General features: G+C 40.2%; 1 protein-coding gene and 1 long non-coding RNA gene across 2 annotated transcripts; one reads left to right on the forward strand and one right to left on the reverse strand.

Annotated features, from left to right (window-relative positions):
• The first annotated feature begins 2378 nt into the window (after nucleotides 1-2378).
• On the forward strand, nucleotides 2379-26436 carry C7 (complement C7). The gene is made up of 18 exons (XM_080372177.1): nucleotides 2379-2943; nucleotides 3257-3312; nucleotides 4073-4148; nucleotides 5090-5231; nucleotides 6029-6167; nucleotides 6987-7125; nucleotides 7769-7903; nucleotides 9102-9345; nucleotides 9985-10098; nucleotides 10503-10669; nucleotides 11689-11917; nucleotides 12436-12607; nucleotides 12983-13070; nucleotides 14438-14570; nucleotides 15370-15561; nucleotides 17955-18051; nucleotides 22950-23134; nucleotides 25084-26436. Exons 1-18 carry the CDS (start codon nucleotides 2938-2940, stop codon nucleotides 25269-25271), a joined length of 2502 nt encoding a protein of 833 aa, XP_080228303.1. The 5' UTR covers nucleotides 2379-2937; the 3' UTR covers nucleotides 25272-26436.
• LOC308056598 lies at nucleotides 15731-22942 on the reverse strand. The gene is made up of 2 exons (XR_013924884.1): nucleotides 18217-22942; nucleotides 15731-16471 (listed from the first exon to the last, which is right to left on the reverse strand). It is a non-coding gene; the product is annotated as an uncharacterized lncRNA (long non-coding RNA).
• Nucleotides 26437-26923: the final 487 nt, after the last annotated feature.

Below are 26923 nucleotides of genomic sequence, written 5' to 3' on the forward strand. Positions count from 1 at the left end.
TGTTTTTTGTTTTTTGTTTTTTTTTTAAAGTGAGATGCCATTAGCAAAGAGAAACAAATCCAAAAACTCTCCAAGTCAGTTCCACAATTTAAAACCATAATGACAAGATATTTTTTCTCCACTCAGTTGTCACTCGATCCTTGGCATTTGCAGCAGCCACAGAGCACAGACTGCCTTTAGGGCCGTAATACGTAATGAACTTGGACAATGAAGACATGAGACTATTTAAAGCTTGGTAAACTATTGAGTAACCTTAGCATCAATCCTATAAAAGGCTGGAAGTCTGCAGGGAAATATCGCTAATACAATTATATTCTGGCTGACCTTAGTGTGAAGTAAAACACAGACAATACCATTTCTTGCTGTCTCCAGACCAGGCGGGATATCATTAGCCCAGCAAGTGAAGCATTGCATTAATAATTCTTGTGCTAGAATTATCATTTGGTGCAAGACAAGAAATACCTTGCCTTATGGCTCACCCTTTGTGTGTCTCAAATGACTCCTCTTTTACTCCCTAAACCGTCATTTTTAGTCCTAAAACCAGTTTATTTCTGAATAGACCGTAGAAGTATTTAGCAAGAACCGAAAATTGCTATGATAAAACACATTTAACTGCAAAATGTTTAGTAGATTGTTGCCATTTTCACTAACAGTAAGAGAAAATCAGCCTCATCTTCTCTGAAAGTTACCTTCCATCCCTCACTACCGTGCAGTCAGGGGAATTAAGTGGGGAGCTCCCTGAATCAGGCCTTTTATTATACTCTGTTATCGTAGAAGTGTCTATCAGTCAGACTGGGAATGTGCTAGGTGCTGCGTAGCTCCTCACCACAAAATTTCAGTGTGAGCAGATTATCATGCAACTGCACATAGTCTTAAGTTTCAACAATACACAAAAGCAGGAAACTATCTAAATGGTCCAGAGCCAAAATCCTAAGTAGAAAAAAGTAACCATAAATACCCCATGAAATGAAGGAGGAATCAACCATTCACAGCCCTACTGTTGTAAAGGAGACTGAACATCCATCCACTGCAAACTAGTGAAGTGCATCGAGACCTGTGGACTTACAGTCCTAAAAGAAACCCAAGTCCACCTCTAACCTCTTCCCTCTGTTTTCCACCTTGCCAGTTCAGTCTCTCTGCTTTTGTTACTGCTGTAGCCAGGATCAATAAAAAAGTAAGATCCTTTTTCCACATGAAAGAAGACAAAGTCTTTAGGTTGAAGTACCTGAAACTGTGTGCCAAAAGAACACATCTTTTATATACAGCATCTGCCAAAGCAACATTTTTGTCTTGCTGAAATGCTTCTTGCAACAAGACATCCCATCAATATAAACTCATTTGAATATGATAACTGTAACTACAAATTATTTTACTACCCATTAATTAATAGCAGACCCCATCACCGCACATACTTGCTTTGCTAGCTGTATTTGTCCTCTTTTATGTTTGTTTGCATGTTTTGTTTGTGAGCAAATTACAGTATATATTTATCTTGAGGGTTATTATAGCTAATGATGTACTTACAGAGAGTGAAATTGCTATCTAAGCCATTAAAACAGCTAACTGCAAGATCAAGATGTATGTCTGTAGAGATAAAATATTCTTTGGAGTTCCTGTATTCTGGGCAGCTATTAAAGGGCTTAACTTGCTTTTAATCATTTCCTTCATAGGCAAATGACCCCTGACAATGTCGTCCAAGTTGGTCATAAAACTTAATAGGAGCATGAGGATTTTGATCAAAAGCAATAAAATATGTACAAAAGTGATGAAAGTGTATGGATTACATTATCAAAGAGATTCATAGTTACTAAACCTGAGAAGTCCCAAAGACTGGCTCTGGGGTTGCTGACTTCTGAGGAGTGGACATAGGGGTCCCTTGCATGGACGGAGTAACGTGACCCAAGATCTAGGCATCTTCTTAAGGAAAGCAGACCATACCAACAGAGTGCAGGGTTTAAAAGTCACCATCTAGTGATGCTGTGACATGAAGCATTTAGTTTTCTGAGGGTTGTGTTAAACTGTCCAAGATAGATGTAGTATCTGAGATGTAGTATATGAAGTTTTCAGATAGGGGTGCTGCTTTTCCGTGAGGGCTTCATGTAGCCTCCACTAGAATAAGTTCATGGAAATTTCCCCAGCAGTTGCATTTTCTTGCTGTTACTGGAATGTATCAGCTCTGGAAAATGTAAAAAGTCAAAAGGGAAAAACAAAAGGTCATGGCAGAGTGTGGAAAGAGAAAGTGAAGTTTTCTTACTTCTGTAAGAGCATCCATACAAAAAGCCAGCTGTTGATGTATCACTGCAACTAGGGGCTGTGTATGATCTCAGGAAGTCTTTCTCAAGCAAGACCATGCCAGAATTGGCCAAAATTTGCATTCAGATATGTAAGCTGATTTTCAGTGTGAGAGCTGGTCGCAAAAATCAGCATGACTGCCAAAGTGGAGGCTGAAGATTTGTGATGAAAATTAAACCTTAGCAACATCAGCTTAATTCTAGGTCAGCTTTTCCTACTGAAGCTGGGGAGTCAGCTGTGGTGGTAGTGTATGTGACACCAGGACTGGCCTGGGATCACTGAAAAGCCTTGTGCAGAGGAAAGAAGCTGTGAGAGAGAAGATAAGGAAAAAGCAATTGTTCTTCCAGTAAGAGCTCTTCACAGCTTCGTGCCAACCCCAATCAGTACAACCAAACCTTGATTTATACGTCCTAAAACCACTGAGCAGCTCCTAAAGCAGGCTGTGTCCCTGGAGGGCACTAGATGGGTTAAGATTAAAATTCCTTGGCAATATTCAGCCTTTTTAGGGAAAGAAAAGCAGAAGAGAAAGGCAGAGTGAGAAGAAATGTACAGCAGCAGACAGACTGACTGACTCCTTTGGCTGCTGAATTGAGTGAAAGTGCATTTTCCCTGGTAATCACTGGATATCTGAGTATTTAATCTAACATGAAGGTAAGACAATTGCTTACTTAATTTGTACTGATGAAATGGATATGGAACATGCAATGAAATATAAATTTATATGCTGAAGATAATAATTAGCTGAAAATGTAATTGGGCAGTATTGCAAGGAAGAAGAAAACTAAAAAATGAGCTTGCACAACAAAGCTCAGGAAAATCACTGTGATGCTTTCCTTTATTTTTTAAGCTGACTACTGTAAAGATTGCAGAAAGTTAGAACAGCTGTATGAGCAAACAGAAAAAGCAGAAAAGCAAAGTAAGTTTGCTTTTGCTCTTTTTTTTTTTTTTTTTTTTTTTCTTCCAGGTCCTGGGGCTTTTTCTGTTGCTGGAAGTTTCAGGCTTCTTTCCTGTTTTTTCCAGGTGAATATTTCTTCAATAAATTACATGCTGAAGACTAACCATGCATAGTTTAATAGGCAACTTCTGTTGTGTGTGACATGGGGCAGGTCTTAAATGGGCCTTCAGATACATCTCCTGGGAAAGGAGGCACTGTTTGCTGTCAGTGCTGCCACTGCTTTCAGTGGTGACAAGAATGGGCATTATGGTGTCCCTTGCCTCTGCCCAGAGGAGTCAGCTGCCCTTTGGGAAAAGAGCACACAGTGGTGGAATAAGCCACAGTGGCACACATCTGTGAAGTACAGCTCAGTTTACTGCAAGCCAGCCCCGATCCCAGGGGCAGGTAGCACCCTCAGTGCATCCCATGGGCAAACTGGGTGAGAGCTGCTGTGAGGAGGTCTGCTGCATGCCATGGTACACACAGCCCCTGGCAGCTCCCTGCTGAGCTCCAGATGTGATCTGGCCTCTCTCTGCTGTGCAATGTGAAACTGGTCCTTGAAGCTGGTATTATGTTTGCACAAAGTCCTTGCTGATGTTCAGGCTATGTGAATAGTATCTAGTTTTTTCTTTTCAGTGACCAGAAAGCCCAAGCTGGGACTGATTTTGTTCTCACACATGAAAAGCAAATCCAAGTGGTTTTAGAGGGATCCTGATCATACCCCTAATTGTTGTTGAGGGCCTGCTTTGTTGTTTAGAAAAGTTTTGCACTAATGGTTATGGATGGAAATCCCTGATGATTATCCTCTTCTCTCTCTCTCTCTCTGAAAAAATGCTACTGGAGCAGCCCTACCCCTCCAGTCCATTGCCGCTGGAATTCTTTTGGCCCTTGGTCTGAGTGTGATGGCTGTACTCAAAAACAGGTACAGATAGACACAGCTTTTCGATACCGATAACCTTAATAGCATGTGCTTTTTTTCCCAGTAATTAAGGAACTGCTGTATCTTTAAACCCCCAAATCAACTGCCAGACAAAAGCCCCAGCAGACGAGAAAGCTGAAGAACAAAGAACTCAGAAGGGAAATCCTCCAATCTGTCCCCAGTATGTTCCCTTTCAAAGCTATGGTATTCGTGTTGTAAAATAATTTGTGCACTTTTTATTTTGGTGATAATTCCAAAAGGCTCAGCTGTCCAGTATACTGAGACATTCCCCCTCTGATGCTGCTTTGTACCAACTCCACTGATTTTTCGTTAGTGGAGTCACATCTCAAGGAAAGAAAATTTGATTGCAAAATATTATCCTCAATGAAATGTTGATTTTTACAGTGCAGCTCTACTGACGTGCAAGACACTTGCTTTTGATTTTCCTTCTCATTTACTTTAATGTTGCATCAGTTAGGGAGGGATTAGTCAAAATTAAAGATGTGCCATGAGACAGTACTTACTCTTTTTAGAAGCAAAAAGCAGTCTACCTGATGTTAGATTTTATCATCTTCCAAAATGACATTGTTTACTTTGACAAACTTTAGCATTCATATCAGTCATTATTTGGCCTATTAAAAATGTAGAATAAACCTGAAATTTGTCAGCAGCTTTCTCTTGCTTTCAGTTACATACTAGGTTTTTTAACAAACCACCCCAGCTTATGCATCAGTCTAAAGACCTTATAGATGAAATAGTTGTCTTTCTATTAACCTGAGAGTTTGTTACCATATTGTGGTAACACCAAGTGTTGTTTTTCTCAGAAAAAAATAGTGAATGTCTCATTTTCTTATAGCAGCAGAGCGGTAGCATTGCCTTGACACTAGTAAGCTATTCCGGCTTTGCATTTGGATTTTCAAAGATCTGCCTTGATTTGCATCCAGATTCGGAGACGGACAGTAGCAGTTTATGGCCAGTATGGTGGAAACCCTTGCCCTGGGGATGCCTTTGAAACAAGACCATGCACGCCAACAAGGGGATGCCCGGTGCAAGACGGCTGTGGTGATCGGTTCAGGTGTTTCTCAGGTACTATCCAAGTTCTTTTTCACCATTTTCTAATCATAAAGTTATATTTAAGCTTTAGTAAATAGGCAATGGCTTTGCAGAACCCTTGACCCACAGATAATTGTGATTTAGGAGGATGTTTCCTTTTTTCCAGCCTCAACCACACATATTTTTAATTTCATCTGGAGTGTTGCAGACCTTTGCAGATAACATGCTGTAGCCCTGGTAGCCTCTCTTAAGTCATTCTGCCTTAATGATTTCCCCCAGAGTACGTTTTTTTTCATTATGAGAAAGTAATTAAGGAATGCAACCTTAGATGTGATTTTTCAAAGCTGTTCTAGGGTATATTCAAACATCTTGGAAATCACCTGGGTCATGGAAACTAGTGCTCCCTAAAACAGTCCTTGTATCCAAGCAGCTTCCATTACTTTCACAAAAAAACCACATTATCTCAGTAGATAGATGTTTATCACAGAGGAACATAACCATGTTTTGGTGCTACCAGAGAGGTAATCACGGATAATCACAAGCAGTACAGTCCAAGGATGAAAGCTCAGGAAATAAATCCTGAAGTTAACTGTTTTATTAATACATTCTAAGCTTTGAATGGCTGTGGTTCCTTCAAGTGTACTCCACACTCTTTATGTCTACATTTACTGTTGTTTCACAAGCCCTCCTGGGCACAGACTGTTCATCGAGGGAGAGAACAAGCTAATTAAAGTAGCAGGTAAGTGGGACTTTTACTTTGATTTTTAGGTGATTTCTTTTTAAACAAGCAAACACTTCTCCTTTCCCCATGCACTTTTGTTTTGATTTAGGTCAGTGCATTAGCAGATCTCTTGTGTGCAATGGAGATCAGGATTGTGAGGAAGATGGTGCAGATGAAGATCGATGTAAACAGACGACTGTATGTGATGTTGATAAAACACCTCCAAATTCGGAACTTACAGGAACAGGGTAATGTGCCAGGCTCAGTAGTACTGGTACCAAATGCATTTACATTTTTATTGTATTTGCAGACGCTGGCAGTGCAGGTGGGCTTCCTGCGCCTATGGTCAAGCATCCCATATGCAAAATTATTCAGTACAACAGCCTTCATCATGCCAATGGCTCAATGCAGCCAGGATGTAGAGGCCCTTTGATCTGAAGCACAGAATAAGGCTTTTTATCTTTAATTGCTGCTATTGGAAAACATATTTTAAGATATGAAATGAAATGTCAACCAATACACATGATCATCAGAATGGAAAAAATGAGCCAGCAATGCTCATTCTTTTTGTTCATTGCTGTTGCATTTGGTACTGAGGATTCAAATGGATTTGTGGTTTTATATTCCGTCTACAACCTAGCAAAATAATTATTTTAAACTTCTTTTACATAGTTGTATCACTTGGAATGCCATATAATTCAGATATAATACAAAAACATTTTGGAATGGGTGCCCTGTTGTTTCTGTGTTTGCATTAATTGCTGGAAAAGTAAAACTTAAAATCAGTTGTGATAGATATGTCTTAATGTTAAGACATATCAATATGTGTCCATTTTTGTTGACAAAAAGAGCAACATTTTGCTTTCCACATGGTAGCATACTATGCATGCTGAGTTCTGCAGGCATAGAAGTCTACCAGTTGATATACTCTTTCCTTGGGTAAATCAGCTTATGATCTTAATTTGCAGATACAGCATTCGGTTGTAATGGCTCTGTAATTTTTGCATCCTGTAAAATACTTTGCTACCTCTCCATCTTAATGATCTCTCATGTTTTTCTTCTCATAGCTTTGATGCCATTACTGGTGAGACAAGGGGAAGAGTCATTCATACAAAAAGCTTTGGAGGACAATGCAGAAAGGTTTTTAGTGGCGATGGGAGAGAATACTACAGGCTGAGTGAAAGCGTTCTTGCTTATACTTTCCAGGTATGTTTCCATTAGGCATAGCTTTGTATGTAGACTCATGACTAAAAATAGAAGAATGATGCAAAGCTTGTCAGGTCTCTTGGCGGGTATGTTTCCCTAAACACAGCCAAATGACACCTGTTCCCTCTCTGCAGTCACTTACTATTCTGAAATACAAACTGGTGTGTACCTTGCTAAAATAAAAGCAAAAAAATTGTAATTCCCTGGATGTGGTTTCTAATTCTCTCACAGTTATATTGCATGTAAAGCCATCTCCTCAGTATAAGTAGTCGTCTATATCACCCGAAGAAATGTTATGTGCACAAGGCTTTGGGGTGCTTTGTGCAGATCTTCCAGAAATACGCTTTGCTTGAAGTCACTGTCTCAGAGATTTGGTTTGTCTCACATTTATCAAAAGCATGCCAAGCAATCCTTAGTGTACTTTACTTCACAACATAAATACTTCATGTACAAATATGCATTCAATATATATATACATGTATTGCTTTTCCTACAGTGTTCAGTACTTTTAATGAAATCTGAAATGGGTTCAGCCTGGAAAACATCAGAATTTTGCATATAAGGAAGCATTTGCTCTACTATATATAATTTTTAACATCCTTCATGAAGCTCTTTATACAGATTTCTATCTTTCATTTTCTAGGTTAAAGTTCAGAATGATTTCACGTATGAGTTTTTCAACAGCAGCTGGTCTTACATGAAACACACAGAGAGGTATGAAAACTCAAACAGTGGACACAGTTATTCACAGAATAAAAATCTGCAACACAGTCAAAAGGTATGTATAAGTTGTTGCTGTGGCTTAGTATTTTGCAGAAATATTTTCCTTTTTTTTGATGTGGTTTTATATAGAAATGCAAGTATTTATTTTGTCCAGATATTTTTGGCACTAAGTACATGACAGAAAAATTTGTACAAAACTTTTTAAAAGAGATCCCTTGTTTGAGTATCAATTAAAAAGGATTGGCTGCTGGTTTTACTTTCTCCATTTTACCTCTTCATTAGTAATTTATTTATGTAGTAGCTTTTTTCCTCCCTATAGGGGGGCAGGGTCAGGGAATGGCTTCTTCTCATAATTAATTAATCTTTTCGATTTTCTTCCTATTTGCTGCCTCTTTTTTTTTTTTTTTTCCTTTCTATTACCTCTGTCAGTATCTTGGAGCAAAAAAATTGCAGTAATTCTGTGATGAAAGTTCATTTACTTTATAATACATTTTCTACTAGTAGAACTCCATTAAGAGAGAGATCTGGTGCATTAAATAGCCAGGAAGTCATAGTGCTTATTCTTTTGACTTATTTAAAAAGAAATATTAGATATATAATTTGAGAGTAACTCCCAATTATGAAGTATAACCTCTATCTTATAGCAGATAAAATCAAGTAACAGTTTTGTGCATTTTATGACTCCCAAGTTGACAGAGAACAAGCTCATGGCAAGCTCATTTTACCACACTAGCAATGGCATATTTTGAGACTTAACATAACAAAGTTCAAAAGCAATTTGAGAGGTTGAGGTGAACAATATTGTATATGCATAGAGGGTTTAATAATTCAGCAGCATCCTCAAAATTGCTAGACCCCCTTACAAAGGCAGAGTCCTCTAGACAAAACAGGATGCAAAGACCTCTCTAGTCCCTCTGATTTCCTTTCGGACAAGGCTTGTTAACCTGCTACTGCCAGGCTTTCTGCTGCTGGAAACCACATTAGCTTTGAAGAGTGATATTTTTCTTTCCTAAGTGGCCTTATGCTAGCTTGCAGGTACAAAGGAGGAAAAGAAAGATGTTGCAGTAATTACAAATAAAGGTCCAAAAGATATTTCCTAACATCAGAGTATTCTTCTTGCATTCACAAAGTTGGTTACGCATATTTAACAGCTCTGTAAAGCAGTTTGTTAGTAGCCAATATCACGTGCATGTCATCTGGCTAGTATGGAACCACTCTGATGGAGGCTGACTGATGTCTTTTCCTTCCCCCAGAGTAAGCAGCTGATGGTTGTTGAGAACAGTGTGGAAGTTGCTCAGTTTATTAACAACAACCCAGACTTTCTCACTCTTGCGGAGCCCTTCTGGAAGGAACTGGCCAACCTTCCAGTCATCTATGAGTATAGTGTCTACCGAAGACTTATTGAACATTTTGGGACTCATTTCTTACACTCTGGATCTCTAGGAGGACACTACAAAGTTATTTTTTATATGGATACTGACAAAATGAAAGCAGAAGGTAGATCACTGGAGTATTTGGTACAAAAACCAAAGTGAATAAACAAGAATAAAAATTTATTTGCATGTTCTTGCAGCTAATATCTAAAATCAAGCAAGTGACTTCTAGTAACCATATTCTCTTCACAGGCAAAAGAAAGAAGATTAGAAAAAGTGCTCAAACCACAACATTTAGTTCTAGATTCACATCTGTGACCTGCAGTGCTATGGTTAGCAATGAATTGATAGTTGGTTCAGGAGCTCATGAGGCTAAACTTGAATTCTAGTGCCAAATAATGTTAAAGCTTAAAAGTTACTTGAAGAGCAAAGTTGGGTAAAACTGCTTAAACCAGGCTAAATTACAAACAGAGCAAACACGACAGTGACACATATGATGGCACTTAGTGTGGAGCTGTGCTGTAGAATTAGGGACTGCTGAGAAAAGAGATGAAAGAAACAATTTTTTTCCAGATACACCTCCCCTCTCTCAGCCTCCATCCATAGCCCTTAGCAACTCCTGGGTCTTCCCACAGGATGCACTAGTTAGTTGCCTTCTGATTTAGGTATAATACTTCATGACATCTCAAGTCAATGGGAAACTTGAAAATTAATCCAACATACTTGCTGTGTACAATGTTGTTAACAGATCGATTATCCGCAGGTTTGAGCATAACAGACATGTATGAGTGCACCACATCAGGCTGGAATGCATTCATTGTGAAAAAGAAGAAAGTAAAGTGCTCCAAACTGGATGAACTGCTACAGACTTCTTCAGGTAAACATTGAACAGTGACTCGTACAGTTGTCATGTCTCCGTCTTTCGTCTCTTCTTAAATAGTTGTCGAAGTGAGGAGCAGGTAGCTTTGTTGAACTCTGTCTTAACATGCTGAACTTGGACACCAAGTACCTGGCTTAAAGTCTTTCCAACACTCATGAATTATTGCTAATGCTTTCCCAGTAACTAGTACTTTCCTGGGCACCCTAAGACTGGGCTGCCAAGTCACATGCAAAACCAGATATTTCTTATATATTATCAGTGTAGGAGCTCCTGATCCAGGCACAGGTCCTGATGAGTCCTTTCACTACTTGCTAGCATAGTTTTTGCATGTATTGTTTCTATTTCCATTTGTAAATATAGCAATGCTGGTATTTTCTGTATTTCCTCTTCTGAATCTACAGGAAGCAGTGGTAATAAGATTAAAGGAGACCCCTACATAGAAGGAGGAAGCCCAGGTGCTGTTGCTGGCCTTAGTTATCTAGAGCTGAATAATCCTGCTGGGAACAGTCAGAGATACTCCTTTTGGGCCAGATCAGTGACAGACTATCCCAGAGTAATTAAACAGAAGGTAAGGCTATTTTCTCAAAGCAGAAAGGAGTGGATGGGATCACCTCAAGGGGAGAAATGATTAAGCCATAGCTGGTGATTAATCAGGCTGTAGTGTCCAATCATTCTGTTTTCAGATCTTTATGAAAAAGAAAAGAGAAGTCAACAGGAAGAAAATGACAGGAAGCTAATATGGTCAGCTGCACCATGACCTTTGGCAGGTCAATACCTATAATCTTACCTTCAGTGACTTTAGTGGAATCCTGCTTAGGAATAGAGGGTCATCCTGGCATTGGAGAAAGCCCAGATCTGAGATAGCCCCTTTCCTGAAATGCATATTGGCAGGTCTGTGTGGCTTCCACTCAGCTTGTCAGCTTCAGTGCATCCCTTTTATCCCTCCTTGTCTCTGCATCCAGACGTTTAGGCACAACTGGAGCTTCCGGAAGCCAGATACTTCCAAGCCGGGCATGGCCATATTCACTGCTACCTTGTCTAAGTTCCTTTTGGGAACTGCCTGCATACTGAAGAAACCGGAGAATGGTATAGATGCAAAAGATATCTGTCAGGAAGTTTTAAAATAAATGTAAAAGCACAGAATATCATAAAAGAGGCAATAGAAATGCAAAATGTTTTCACTTATTTTTACATTCAATCACTGCTTAATGAAATAACATAATGAATTGTTAAATGTCCAGCTTTTTAGGCTGGGTATAGTTGGGTGAGAATTTTGAGTTACTGTACATTTGTGGTCTGTGTTACACTTTTATCTCAACCATAATCTCATAGCTCAAATATGTTTAAACATGACTAATCTACCACTAATTTTAATGGATGCTGTCAAGCAGAGCTGACTTTTCTGAAAAAGTCCAATATTACATACTGACATAAGATTTTAGCTAGCTAGTTAGCACATGAGAGCACCTGCCAACTCTCATGTGCAGAAGCATATATCACAATTTATTTTGCATGACAAAATGTGCTTATGAACTCTTATATCCCAATTATAACTATTTAATATAAATGTTTCTGTACTGTGTGTAGCTAACACCGTTATATGAGCTCGTAAAGGAAGTGCCCTGCTCCTCAGTCAAAAAGCATTACCTAAAACAAGCCATTGAAGAATATATGGCTGAAAACGATCCCTGCAGATGTCAGCCTTGTCAGAACGGTGGTGAGGCAACCGTGGAAGGAACTCACTGTGTGTGTTACTGCAAGCCTTACACCTTTGGAGCAGCTTGTGAGCTGGGAACTCTGGTGCAAGATCAGCCAGGTCAGCACTTTTTAAACTTGTGAGAGTTTAGAAGTGGCAAAGTGTGCTTTCCTGCTTCCAGCGTCTGTTTGTGCCTCTGCACAACCTGAATGAGCAGCTGATGTGCGGTGCCTGCTTGGGTCATATGTTGCACGTTCAAACAATGCTTAACATAGAAAACATTTTATTGTTATTGTTAAATGCAGTGGACAATACTAACTGCTCAGAAGGTGACCTTCTGTAAATAAGTATATGTACTAAAGGAATGACTGTCAATAACTTCAAAAGTTTTGGTTTTTAATTTTGCAGATTAGTTGTAGCTGATAGTTATTTTTATGTTCTCTCAGACTGATAACATATAGCCTCCATGGAATTATACTTTAGCAAAAGGCAAATTGGTGAAAGATGGAAGATTAGATCATTGCAATCTAAAATTCTCTGCAAGGGTACAGTTTGGACCATCACTAGCTTTGAACAGCCTGTGCCTTTAAACTACCTACAGAGTGGTTTAATGTGAAATATTCCCAAATATTACATAGGTGTTGTTGATGGACGCTGGAGCTGCTGGTCTTCCTGGAGTCCTTGTTCAGGGGGAAGGAAATCAAGGAGTCGAGCCTGCAACAACCCCTCCCCACGTGGCGGTGGGAAGGCCTGCATAGGAGAGCAGCGTGAAAGCAGACCATGTGAAGAGGAAGAGTTGCAGCATTTTCGGTAAGCAGGAAAAAACCCACATTTTAACCACAACTACAGGAAGATTTAAAAATTTATTTCAGAAGGAGGCACAGGCTATCAAATTCAGCGGTTAGATCACTTACTGAGCTTTCAAATTTAGTTTGAAACAAAACAAAATTCAGAAGCTGTGAATCTGATACAAAATAAGAGTGAAAAAGGGGGTAAAAGCTGGTAAACTTGAAATCATTCTATTTAGCACTCTCTCAAATGGCCTGGCAGTGCCTGATTTAAGTATAATCGTGATGTAAATGGGACACATAATAGCCTTGAAAATGGGCTTCACTGAGAAGTGTAGGATCTTGAAAGGAAGAGAGACTAAATTCAGACTAAATCATAGTTTTGTTTGCTTCATAGCTTGATTGAACCACACTGTTTTGATTTATCCATAACTCCTACACAATTCTGTTCACCTCCTCCTCTCTTGGAAAATGGATTTGTTCAAGTAAGTTATTTCTATTACTCTGTTATCTGTCCTATTGCTATCTGCAGTGTCTCTATTACAGTTAATACAGATAGTTACTTGCAAATTTGTATTTTTCTTGGCAAGCTTAGTATCAGAGCTACTGTAGAGCAGCATTCCCAGCATTTCTCCCTGGCTGAAGTTTATATGACATTAGCCAAGGCCTCTTACTAAAAAGAAAAGAAAACCAAAAATGCTCCACCCCCAAACCCAGAACAAAATCTTTCCTTTTCTGGACTGCAGCTATGGAGAAAAACAATCTACTTGTCCTTTACCCTATACACATAATAAACATTTTCTGAGCCACATTAATTACATATTAAAGCACAGGAAACTACAGAAAAAAACAGGAAGTAAACTGTCCAAGGTCATCCAGCAAGTCCATAGCAAAACTATAATGTTTTTTAGGAATCTTCACTCTACACCCCGTAAATCACCATTGTACATTCATGTTCCCTGATGAAACTATGATCTCACAAGGTATTTGGTTGACTGTAACTTGGCCCTATTTAACAAGGGAGACTAAATTCCTCCCTTGGAGGAATGGATTATGCCTTCTCCATGTTATGAGGCTGTCTAGAGTATTTTCGCCCAACATATAGATAAAAGGATTAGTTAAAAATCTGTTAGTTACCTCTGCACAACTGCAACCTGAGGCAAGATCCAAAATTTTGCATTCCCTCTTTTGCCAGTGTTGTTTTTTTGGGAGTAATCAATACTTGCCTCTTATATTGATACTTTTGTTTCACAAACTGAAGGTAAAACCCTGAAATTTGTGGAGTAGTCTCAATTTTTCATAAGACCTATCCTTAGGAGAGAATGAGATATAAAATATGAAAAGACCAGTGTCTTCAGGTCCAGGTCTTTTGTATCACATTAACCTTTAGCAAGCTGATAACATGCCATTGTAAGAATTAACAGAGCCATATACTCTCCAGTGATCCCCCTGGAAAGCTGTTCAAGAGCTTATGTACCCCCTTGAATGCTCAATAACAGGCATATTTGAAGTCAGTTTGTACACTGGCAGGAGAGTGCTGTTCCATCACTGATGTACCACTGCCAGACCCCTGCCACTGAGCACCTTCACCTCTAACCCTCCCTTTGCTAAGAAATCCCAAATATTCTGTATTCTACAAACTTGCAGCAACACTTTGATTTTGATCACATTTACTGGCTATTGATTACCAGAATTCACCCAGTATTGCAGACACTCTCATCAGTGCATTTTAGGGTGGCATTAATATTTCTCACTGTCCTCAGCTACTGTACCCCTGAATCAAAGGAAGTTCCATGCTGCTAGTGGTTCTTAGATTGTATATCCAAAATGTCATCTGCTCCTTTGCTTTCAGAATGCTGAAAACTCATACCCTGTTGGGAAAAGCATCGTTTATGCTTGCAGACATGGATATTCTCTTGTTGGTGATCCTGTTGCTAAGTGTGGCAGTGATTTACAGTGGCAAGCTGGAGACAGATACTGCCAGGGTATGTCTCAGTGATTCTTGTTTTGAAAGACAACTCCATTCCTGAATTCCAGTGAAACATCTCTGAACGTCTGCTTTCCAACAACAGGAGGAAAATATGCACCTGCATTTCCCTGTTACCTATACGTAATCAGGTCTAAATTGGCTTTTATTTTGAATCTAGATATTGTAATACTGAAATAGAAACATACCTATAAAGTCTGTTTCTAAGGAAGGCTGGAAGTGAGGGAGATTAAATTCCAGTCCAGGAGTTACTTCCTGCAGAAACAATGTTGCTTAATTCGGTCCTGTTGGCTATATCCAAGAACCACTGGAATGAGTTTGTGATCAAAGCCAACTGAGGAAAAGGTCCAGTGGGCAGCACTGGGCAACCGCAAAGTTCTCAAATAACCACATTGTCACAGGAACACAACTCCATGTATCACTTTACAAATCTTGGATGATCTCCCCCACTTCAGTCTTTTCCTCTAACCTGGTCAGTAAACATTAGGGTTTCTTTTTTTCCTTGCATATTTTATTTGTGAGTCAACTTTGAGTCCTAAGAACAGAGGAGCCCTCTTCAAGCTACGACTGGACCTGCAGGTGGTAGGAGAAGATACTGTCACTCTGTCCTTGGTATTGCACCTCTGGCTGGTGTGATGAATTACTATCTTGTGCTAACATGATTGATATGTTTCTACAGGAAGATCAGCTAATCTTACCATTCAATTTGTTAAGTAATTTAGGAGAAGGTAGAATATGTGACTGCTTTCTGCAATACATCGATTCACTGTGGCTATCTCAAATGCTTCAACTCTTAGAAACCGCTTGTCTCCTGCCCATCCTGGAGGGGGGGTTGCAAGGAGAGCCATGGAAACCTGTGTATGAGATCGGTGAGAGAATAGCTCTGTCTTGTCCGCATGGCATGCACCTAGAAGGGGCACACTCTGTTTTGTGCGAGCCCAGTCTCAAGTGGTCTCCTGACATGAAGACTATCCAGTGCAAGAGACCAGGTAAGCCTCTGCAGTCTCCCAAGTGCAATGCAGGGGTTTTGTTCCTGGACAGATTATGGTTTACATAGACAAGATACAGACAGAGCTATAGCTGATCTAGTGATACAGAAGCCATACTTAAATCACCAGCAGGAAGCACAGAAAATGTGAGCATGTTTGGGGTTTTGTGTTTTTTTGTTTGTTTGTTTGTTTGTTTTTTAATGGGCTGTTGCAACAAGATGCCTTAAGACATTTCTTGTGAGGTTTCCTTACAGGGTTTTGCTTCCCGCTCCCCTATTGCTACCAAGTATTGTCACTAACAATATTTTAAAAGATTGCCTGGGATGTATGCTTCTTATTCTGCCATGCCAATATGCTTCACTTTACACACATATGTAGCACCACCGCCATGTGACCCGCACCTCAGAGATTCGGCTTTCCTATCTGGAAGTTGTTCAGTGCACCACAGCCTCTCGCAGGAGAGGACAGGGCTGCATGACTCCTTTTGCTCATCTGACAGTTACACAGCTGAGACAAAGTAAATCTCCAGGAACTGGAAGTAACGGGAAAACACTGCTTTAATTTCATGATAACTCTGTTTAAGCTCTGGGTTGATACTGGCAAGCACTGGCAGAGAGGGAAATGGGCTATAGCAAAAGCAGCTCTGTCTGAGTCATCTTTTCCTGCTGTGGAAGGCAGGTGAGGCTTTCTTTTGAGCACCTCTAAGATGCTGATCAGTGACATACAGGCATCCAAGCAGCTTTCTGCTTCAGGCCAGTTGCATCTTCACCCAAGGTCCCAGATGTTCTCGTATCCCTGGGGAGGCCATTGCTTGGGGACAACAGCCACTGTTGTAGAAGGCTAGGCATGCTTCCTGCATTTCATATCTGTCCTCTCCTTATCAGCCAGTTGCTGCCTGAGGTAGCTTCACCTGAGGGAAGAGGCAGGTGGCAGTCAGGCTTAGGCCTGAAAGGGTGATGGTCCTATGAGATTCCCAGTGTAACTTGTCTGCTGCTGTGTCATATCCACATACACAGGGAGCGTAAGGATTTCAGAAGGAATAACATAGCTGTACAATGAATGGCCCACTGCTGCTAAAGTGCTGAAGTACTGTTGCCAATTACTCCTTAGACTTAGCTGTAGTGACTGATTTTAATAATTTTTTTTTCTTACATCATGTATTCAAATTATGGTAATAACTAAAACCAGTTTCAAATGCTTCTATCCTTAGAAACAGCTTGTGCCTGGCTGTAAGGGAACATTATATTAGTACAAAAGTTAAAAAAAAAAAAGGGGGGGGGGGGAGGGACACAACAATTAGATTAGAATAACACAACAACAGTTAAGAAAACAAGGACAATGAGATAAAACAGCTAAAAATTAAGGAAAAAAAATATATGCAGACACTGCAGCACACATACATTTAGGTGAGAGTATTTAGCAATAGTGTTGGTAACAGTCAGCTATACAGCCAACAGCCCCAGGGATGGAGACAAGGCAGTGATCTTTGTTGGAAACTTCCACTCTTCAAGCAGACATGGTTATGTCTGCTGTCTGTATTGCAATGCATGGCAACACTTTAATTTTTTCTTCTCTGGCTATTTCTGGCTATTTGGCTTAAAAAGTCTTAATCCATAAGGGAGATTTGTTGAATTTTTCTTTTTTAAAAAGGCAACAATATTCAGGGGTAGTAAAGTTTCACGTTAACATAGAAAACTACAGACATATAATCTAAAACACAAATCAGGATAAAACTTTCTTGCTATTACTTGCTATAGACATCTCCAGAGGAACGTTTAGCAAAGGCTGATTTCATTTTCAAGCTTGGAATACAACTCAGCACTCAAAGAATAGTACATGTGCAATGACAAAAACTCCTCAATAATCACTATTGGTTTTGTTTTTAAAGTTAGTGCAGGCTGAGGACTAATGATAGAACTTGTAGTAGTCATCGCCATCAGTGTATAAAGATATTCAAGTTCACACTTTCACATAGGACTTCGAAGCCTTAGCTTTTCTAGTGACAATAGTGAAGCCAGTAACTCTGAAACCTAATGATAAAGCTGTTGCCAGCTATGATTCAGCACTGCTCAGTTTAGCAGAAACAAACAGCTGCTGCAGAAATTAGATGAATGTTTAAGCTTGAGCATAGTATCTGTCTCCTTCCATCTGACTCACGACCCATGAATAAATTACTGAACAGTAACTTTGCAAAGTGTATCGTATCTTCTTAATAATGTTGATTACTTTCATGCAGTAGATACTTTTAATGAGCATGCAGGATGTGATTTTATGTCATGGTTGTATAATTCAGTGCCTTTTAAGCTCAACTAATAAGATAATTTCGGAGTAGACCTTTAACAGCCCTTGTTTTTCTGACCCTTAATAGCACTATCTGTTTTCTTCTACTTCAGTGCCCAGTGTGAAACCAGAAGTGACAGAGCCTAAATGTCAGCCATGGGAGAAAGTACATCAGTCACAATGTGTGTGCAAAATGCCCTATGAGTGTGGGTAAGTTCAGGCTGAATTTGGCAATGACTTTCTCACTTTATTCAAGACCAATTAAATTTCTTAAGTCTTCAGTCTATGACAGATGAGAAGGCCTTACTCATATGAGAAGGAGGCATTGTAATTTGTTTGCTTTACAGTTCAATCTGTGTCCTGTTCATCACTTACCTGCCTTGTCAGAGCTGTCAGTGGGTTTTGGCAGTGATGGAATTTGGTTGGATGACAGAAGGTGAAGGCATAATTTCAGCTCCACTTGATCTGTGAAATAGATGGAAAAAGATACAATGATATTTTGAAGATTTAGAAGATTGAGGAAAAGTTAGAACAGAAGCCCTTGGGACATAAACCATCAAAGCAGTAAGCTAGCAAAATAAAGCTGATTTCTTTCTCCTGATGAGAGACTGGAGAGTTATGAAAGCCACAATAATCTAATCTCCCATTTACACAGCAGTTTGCACAGAGCAGTCGTGTCACCTTTCCTGAGCTCATAACTTGTAGACCAGAGTTTATTGTTTCCTGTTTGATCTAAGCCTATATTCTGCAATAAGCAATGCAGGAGAAATATAAGGAAACAAGTAACTCTCTCAGTTCTTTTCTAAACATAGAGGTAACAGACGCAAAACAGGGGAGTAACAAGAAAATGCTTGAGACCACCTGGTGCTGATGGCCAGATGTGCGAAAGAGCTCAGCACTCCAACATCTGGGCTGGTTTGCATAGACAGGATGAAATCTCCTATAAAGTCATAACAGCAGGTGTGAGCTCTGGATATGAAATCTGGCCAGGTTTATGTCACAGCAGGAGCTGAGCAGTTTGGAGAGTCCAGGATAACAGACTAAATTGGTCTTATCCTTGTGTAGTAGGAAGAAGAAATTTTTAAGTCATCTCCAGTGATTTCAAGGTAACAGAATTTCTCAGCTGAGGCTGTGTACTTTGCATCAGCCACATAGCTCAAGAGTGCACTGCACCGTGACTCTGGTTCTCAGCTAAAATTATTATACTTTGAGCATCTCAAAATTAAAGTTGGTGAGCTTAGTTCAGGTTTGTAGATCCACTAGGCACTTCCCTACATGAGGCCATTGCCTTGCATGCAAAGGTACGTGCCAGGTTTGTAACAGCTGTGCTAAGGCTCTGTTCCTATCCTTAAACACCTAAATATTCTAAATAACCTGGTCCTACTCTTTTTGTTTTGATACTCATTAAAGTGAGACAACAACCCCTCCTTTGGTTCATGGGTGTGTTAAGGTAGTTACAGTGGAAGATGAGGGGAGTCCACAGTGCTAGGGAAGGCCTTGGGCAGAGTCACAATAACCTTGGAAGTTAAATGAATTACATTCAGTTATGCATCCAGGCTTCAGTTATAATTAATCTACTACTTGCATGTTTCTATTTTTTATAATTATGTTCAAAATGGCAGAAGATAGATAACAGTCATTTCTATTACCTGATGCCATCTTTTCACTCTGTCTTGAAATAACACATCTAATAATAGAAGGATAAATCATCAGCTGTCAAAGCAGACTAATCTGCCAGCCTGTGAAGGCTGTAGGAGTAAGGCACGTAAGCAGATCTTGGTCCTTCCTCAAAGAGCAGAAGTAACTTGGCTTGCTTTGCTGTGGCAGTGACTTTCAGCAGCAGCCTTTGCGCAGAAGACAGCTGGGAACAAGAGTTCACATGGGAATTCAGGAACACCGTGGTTTCAGAACCATCCTACATCTTTTCGGTTTCCAAGAGACTAACAACTGAGGCTTCCTGGGACAGCACAAGAACCCTGTAACAGGCTGGTGAGGGGTAATTTGTCCCTCATGACATGGTGCCTTAGGCTACATCTATCCTCATCAGTTAGAGCAAGGGAATGATCCTGGGCATTAGAGCTGCTAAATTGCTAAAGCAGCTCCTCACAGAGCTTCAGCAAGGGCCAACTCCTGGATAATTCCCAGGCACAGGGCGGGAGTTACTAGGGTCAGGGACCACTTCCATCTGATGCACTCCACAAAGAAAGTTTAACAGTATGGACACCAGCTGTTCTGTGTGAATTGACTCTGGTGTAAGGAAGGGGTCAGAGCGCAGTTAGTGCATTAATACGGATGAAACCTCAGCCTCCAGCAGCTGAAGACTATCTCCACAGTGAAACATGAGAGTTGATAATTTTAAAATAGGACTCTCTCTTTTTTCCTCAGAAGTTATTTCACAGCATCTATGTCTCTCCTAAGAGTTCTTGGCATGTGTTAGATTATAACTTCTGGTCTTTAATATAATTTTAAGAAGCTAAAATAATTACCAGGATGCTGAATTTTTCACTTTTTAGTTTCATTGAAAGCTGCCTGCCTCTCATTGTAGGTGAAAGGGAGAGAAGGTATTTGCTGCCTTGCATATGCTCTTTAATTTCTTACAATATCTGCCTTAGTAAAAGCTTGTTCTTATCCAAGCCTTCTTTTTTAGGTAAAAGCTATTGAATTTCTCACATTCACTTTACACAAAGATTCTTCCTTGCCTCTAATAATTTCTATTGCACTGCTGTGGTGCTCCCAGCCTGTAATATCCCTTCTCAGCAATGAGTGCAAATCATTAATTTCTGAGTACAGATTCTTCATCCTTTTTCTTATGCATCTGAACATGTTGATGTCCGCTGGCTTTCTCCCAGCTGACCCAGCTGAAGCGAGTATGTGAGACACTCTCAAGACAATTCGAGGGATTATACTGTAGTGAGAGATTGGCAACGTGGACCGTGAACCCCTCGGTTCAGCCTTCGGCAGCTGGTTCAGCCAGCCTTCTCCCTTCTTTTGGGTGTTGCTAAAGTGGTGCAGAGCAGGCAGATTAGTGCAGTTGTGTTTGGCCTTAATCTTTTCAGCTAAATTAAGCTGCCTTGTGTACAAGATTCTGACCTTAAGACTTACATATTAAGATTTATCACTCAGGCAAATAAAGAAGGCCTCTGAACAATTTTAGACATAATAAACAACTTAATTAAAGATTAGATGCTTTCCCTGAATCACACTTTGTTCTTCTGAATTTAAGGTGGTATTTAAAGATAAAGTTTTTCTTATCCCTCTGTCTGTAAAGATAACTTCACGTTATAATTCTGTGCACCACTAACTCATAGGCTGTGCAGCCAGATGAGCAAACAACATAATGCAGACAAAGGCACCGGGTTCCTTTGTCAGCTGCTTGGGGATGCATCCCTTGGGCTGTCCTCTTAGTGTGCCTCAGAATAAGGTTAACCTTATTCTTTATGTTAACAAAGGAGCCTTAAGGAAAGTTCAGGCAAGAAACTTTACTAGAGTTTTAATGGCTGGTATTTTGACTGAGCATAGCAGTTAAGGGAGCCATTGCAGTTGTTGATACTAACTTCAGTAGGAGGTGTAATGCAGTTAATAATCTTCAGGACATATTCAGTTGCAGGTAGATGCAGCAAAGTTTTCAGGCTCAGCTGATGAACTCTGTGTCATTTTTTAATATCTTCAAGGTGCACTATGTTACAGGTAGTTTAAAATTTCTGTAAAGCCAGCTCTTTTAAGAGGCTTCAAAACCATCTCACAAAGAACCATTCCCAAAGCTTAGAGCAGGCACTTTTCATCATATAGATTAAAAACCACTTCCTAATTCCCAGGAAAAAAAAAATAAATCTTAACACTTGGCCAGCAAGTGAGCAAGGTTTGAGTCAGGACCTTCTTACTAGACCTTCCCTCTTCCAAATTCCTCTAGCCTACTCTCACTAGCCACTTTCACAAGGACTGTTACACATCCCTTCAGGCAGCCCCATGAAGATCATTAGGGCCATTTGCCTGTTCCTCATCAGCCTCTCCTCCCCACCAAACACCTGTGTAGCTGAGATTGACCCTCAGAACTGACCCATTAGACACTAAAAGTTTCGGTGAGAGTGTTTGTGAGCTCCGAAGGAGGAGCTGTACTGACAATAATCCTTTGGTGCCCCATTTCAAAGGTCCTCATCCCTTGAGAACACATCTCTGCTCTCTCATACCCTGTGTGGCACCTTACCTCTGGCTGTAAAGTGCATCTGGGAAAGCACAGGCATGCCCTGTTCTAGACAGGCACTTTTTTTGTTCACTCCACACAGATGCCACTTATTGCACTGAGAATAAGTGGACAAGTTTGGGGGTTGAGATTAAAATCCAGAAATAATGGAAGGGTTCTTACAGCATGAAACACAAATTATAGCAACTTCTTGGAACTGTCCCCAAAGCTAATGCTGTTTAAGGTTGTCCAAGAATTGCTATTACCACTTTCACAAGCTAATTTTTGTGAGTGTTAGAACAATATCTGAATTTCAAGAAATATACAAACAAATTCCCTGCATAAATAGAGCAGATTTTTCATTAATTTTCTGTGGACATTATGTGTATTTCCAGAAATATCTTTGGTCTCTGATGTTGGATCATAACATTTTGTTTAGTAAAAGTTAAGGTTTTCAAGGACAGCAGAGAAAAAGTCTTTAAGCATAATCTAATATCTTTTAATTATGAAATACTTATGAAACATTGTAATGAACATGCATGTGTGTACATATCATATGTGTATGATATGTTTCTATGTATGTACTTAATATGCATACATGTGCGATATATTAGATTGAGGTCTGAACCTTTTTTAACTAAAGTCTCAGCCTCACTGCTACTGAGGTTAATGGCAAATGCCCAGTAATATCCATGTCCTTCAGAGGGGACAGATCCCGGCATTGCTGAGGTGCAGCATCATGTGGAAAAGAAAGGGCTGAATTATTCACATGTCTACGTCTCAAGTTCCCTTGCCTCAATCCTAGGAGTACTTCAATGAACAGGGAAATTGGAACTGGACCCTGAATGTTTTTCACATCCTTAGCAATTCTTAAGGGGTACCAAGAAAAAGCACATTTAAATAGCCCAGTCTCTGCTTTTGTTTTCAGTCCTTCCCTGGACACCTGTGCTACAGATCAAAGAACCAAGAGAAACACACCTTTAACTATTTGCAAGATGCATGCCTTGGAGTGCATGGGCAGAAAATATTCTGTTACTAACGCAGAAAACTGCAAAATACCTCAGGCAGCTGAAATACCGTGTGGGTCATGCCGTTCATGGGAAAAATGTGATGGTAAGAGATTCTTCACAATTGTAAGCAAAATTGTTTACACATTTTATTGTTATTTATGAATGAAATAATGTTTTTAAAATTAGGTCTATATCCCCTGTTATGCATTAGCTATAGGTCTGTCCTGGTATGGTATCTCCAGACCCTCCCAGAAGCACCAGGTACTGCTAAGCTAGTTCAAACCATCAGCCCAGTGTTTGGTGTCCAAACATGGCAGGAAGCTCCAACCGTGGAAGAGAAAACCCTGCAGGACACAGTAACAAAATGCACTATCTGCAGGAGAAGTTTATTCGTAGTCCCTGCCAAATGAATTCACCTGTTGGTCCCTGGGAAGTTTTGGGTGAAACCCTTGCCCTATCTTTTTTTACTGTATCCAGCTGTTTTAAATTCCTCAACACAGTAGTTCTGGGAGTCCTTACTGCCCACAGGAACAGCTGATCCTTTCCTAAAATTTGCCGAGCAGTATCCCCAGCAGTATTTTATGTCAAGGAATTCAATGTCTTATTCTATACTACCTAGGAAAGCCATTTACTTTTATTTGTACTTCATTGCCTATCCTGTTTCTCATATTACGATCAAAGATGAATGTCTCTTCCCTGAGAGGAAATAGTCCCAGCTTTTTGCAATCTGTCTGCAGTGGAAGTTTTCAAATTCCCTAATGTAATTTCCCTGAGTGTCCTACACTACACTGCCTTTAATGGAGGGTTGCCAGAAATGGGAAGATAAAGGAGTAAATTAAGTTTCTAGAAGTGCTCCAGCTAGAGGCACAGTTATTGTCATATTTTGAAAATAAAAAAGATTACTTGATAAGAGTTCATCTCTTTTGTCTAACAGGGTTGAATAGCCAAAATAATAAAAAGACATAATCAAAACTGGCTGGAGCTTCAGGAGAGACAAACACAGGCAAAAAAACCCAAACCCTAACAAAACATACAACACCAAAACAAAGACAGTTATGAAAAGTAAATCTCAGATGAGACCTTCTTCCTATATGATTGTTTAGCTGTCATAACTGATAGAACTATGCACATTTGTTTGTAGGAGAAGATCCTTTGATTTTAGTGAAACTGCCAGTACGTAAATGAAGATAACAGTTTCAAGTGTCTGTATGATCAGTTTGTTACTGATCCAAAACCAGATCTCTCATCTTACATGTTGTTTGGACTCTGGAGCAGTAGATACGTGAACTGGTTCAAGCAGTAACATCAGAAATATCTGACATACCTCAGGCATCTTGAGCAAGTGTTTCCCACAAGCACTATCAGCCTCTCTGAGCAGAGGAAGCCCCAGCAGTGCACCACTTGTCTCCACTTCTAGTTTTATCACTGAACCTGAGTATCAGCTAATGTTACTCTGGTTAGGAAAAGAATCATAGAATGTTTAGGGTTGGAAGGAACCTGTAAAGTCATCTAGCCCAGGAAGTGTAGACATCTTCAACCAGATCAAGTTGCTCAGAGCCCTGTTCAACCTGACCTTCAAGGCTTCCAGGGATGGGGCATCTACCACCTCTCTGGGCAACATGTTCCAGTGTTTCACCACTCTGATCATAAAAAATTTCTTCCTTGTATCTCATCTGAACCCACCTTCTTTTAGTTTAAAAACATTACCCCTTGTCCTATCTCTGCAGGCCCTGCTAAAAATTCTGTCCCCATCTTTCTTATTATAAGCTCCCTTGAACTGTTCAAAGGTGGCTATAATGTCTCCCCAGAGTCTTCTCTTCATGCTGAACAACCCCAACTCTCTCAGCCTGTCCTCATAGGAGAGGTGTTCCATCCATCCCTCTGACCATTTTTTGGCCCTCCTTTGGACCCACTCCAACAGGTCCTTGTCTTTCTTCTGTTGAGCACCTCCAGCAAATTGCTGTCAACCCTGCAGTTTTGCTGGAAATATTTTGGTCTGTTTTTTATTCAGTTGGATACCATCCTGAGTGTTTTCTCTGTGATTTTGCTTAGCGCAATCCAACAGCTGTGTTTGTGATGAAGATGGGCTGTGTGAGGAAGGAGGCATCCAGATCTGTGCTGAAGTGAGTGGCTCTGCTTCCCGTCGGACCATGACCGAGTGTGAGGTTGGGCGGCTCAGATGCCAGGGGGAGACTGTCACCCTTGTCAGCATAAGGCCCTGCGATGTACAGAGCAAATAAGATATGTTACGGTTCATTTTGCTTATTGCCATGGGATATGTCAAAATGTGTCAGCTCTTAGGCAGGACGTACTTTGAACGTTGCTTTACCAAATGTAAGCTCTGCTGTGAAGCCCACCACAGCTGATGAGACTGTGCATCAGCTCTGGTCAGCTTTGAATCAGGGCCTGGGGTGCTTCGTTAGGGAGCTGCACTCACCACTACTGCTCATGACAGGGCTCTTGCTTATGCTCCACACTTAGCACTAGCAAGTTTACCTCACATTTCCTTCAGAATTAAAAAATATTGCCGAGATGCAATACTGCAGTTGCTGAACTAGCTTTTATAATAATGGATTACAATGTCTGACATTGTAAATACATTTTTCTTAAAGCCACACAAACATATGCATGGACTGAGTAGACTTAGATTGAAAAAAAAAAAAAAAGAAAAGAACAAGCTTTACAGAGTAAGAAGTATGATTCTTCTCTTTTAATAAAGTAGCTTCTCCCTGCTGTGCCTTATTCAGTTGAGCAAACAGTATGCACAGCATTGAACCTCTCATAGAGCCTAAAGCTTTTACAGGTCAAAACAAGGTGCATTAATAGTAAAGCCAGCTTAATGAGAAGATGCCTATGCTTGCAGCTTCTCATACACAGAAACACTTCATGAAAAATCATCATTTTACATTGTTGTAACTATCATCATGGGCTACATTTGCAAGGGCAGGTAACTCAGTTGCATGTCACATGCATTTATGGTTGTGCCAAGACCAGTTTGCTTACAGACCGTTGCACGTAGAGGCCTTCCACCACAGCAAAACTTTCTCAAAGACAGTTATTATGGAAAGTGTATCTTCACAGAAATGGAGACACTCGGCATGCAGTCCCTCTGGAGTGACCTTTGGACAATCTCCTAAGACTGTTCCTGAGTAAAAGAAGTCTGTTACTCTTTCCTTATGCAGTTATGCATGCTGTCTAGTGTAGTTAGACAGTGACATCTTTGCTTACCTATGGTGTACCTTGCAAGTCCATTCAGGTACCTGTCCTGGAAGTCAGATACCTTCTGACTATTCTCAGGTGCAAACAAGGATAGCAAGTGCAGTACTATCAGCAGGAAGCCTGTATGCTTTTTAAGTGACAGATTTTATTTCTTATTATCAATAAATACCTACCAGATAAAACATCTCTCTTGGTTGTCGTGTTTATACCTGTAGATTCCTCACGTAAACACTACCCTCAGCTGGGAAAGCTTTGCTTACCGTTGTGCTGACAAAAAGCATTAAGCCAGAACAGGAGCAGCTTGCTTTCCCTTGGAGACTCCCTCTCCTGGTGACAGCTGTGTGGAGGGGAAGGTTGCCACCCCACTAACCAAAAGGGCTTCCTGACCTTTATGCTGTCTGGAACTTAATGGCAGGTTTTTTGTTTTTTGAACAAATAGAAAATTCTTGTAATACCTTATAGATGAAAACAAGTAGAATAAAAGCCAAATTAGTTTAATCCGCTATTGGGTCTATGTAATTTGCTCAGGAGTAGCACGTTTGGCGAGCAAACAGACATTTGCCCCTTGGTTACTCCCTACTCTCTTGTCCACAATTTCTAGGCTTTTTCTTGGGGCAGCTGGCACAACATGTGATTGTACCATGAGCCCACTGGGTACAATTCCATAGATGCT

This window comes from Falco punctatus (genome assembly GCF_963210335.1).
Source record: "Falco punctatus genome assembly, chromosome: Z".
NCBI classification, from domain to species: domain Eukaryota; kingdom Metazoa; phylum Chordata; class Aves; order Falconiformes; family Falconidae; genus Falco; species Falco punctatus.

Bases quoted from the DNA above. Each gene is read 5' to 3' on its own strand.
- C7 (XM_080372177.1), top strand. The intron at 4,149-5,089 runs GTACAGATAGAC...ATTTGCATCCAG, and splicing joins ATGGCTGTACTCAAAAACAG to ATTCGGAGACGGACAGTAGC. The intron at 14,571-15,369 runs GTATGTCTCAGT...TTCAACTCTTAG, and splicing joins TGGAGACAGATACTGCCAGG to AAACCGCTTGTCTCCTGCCC.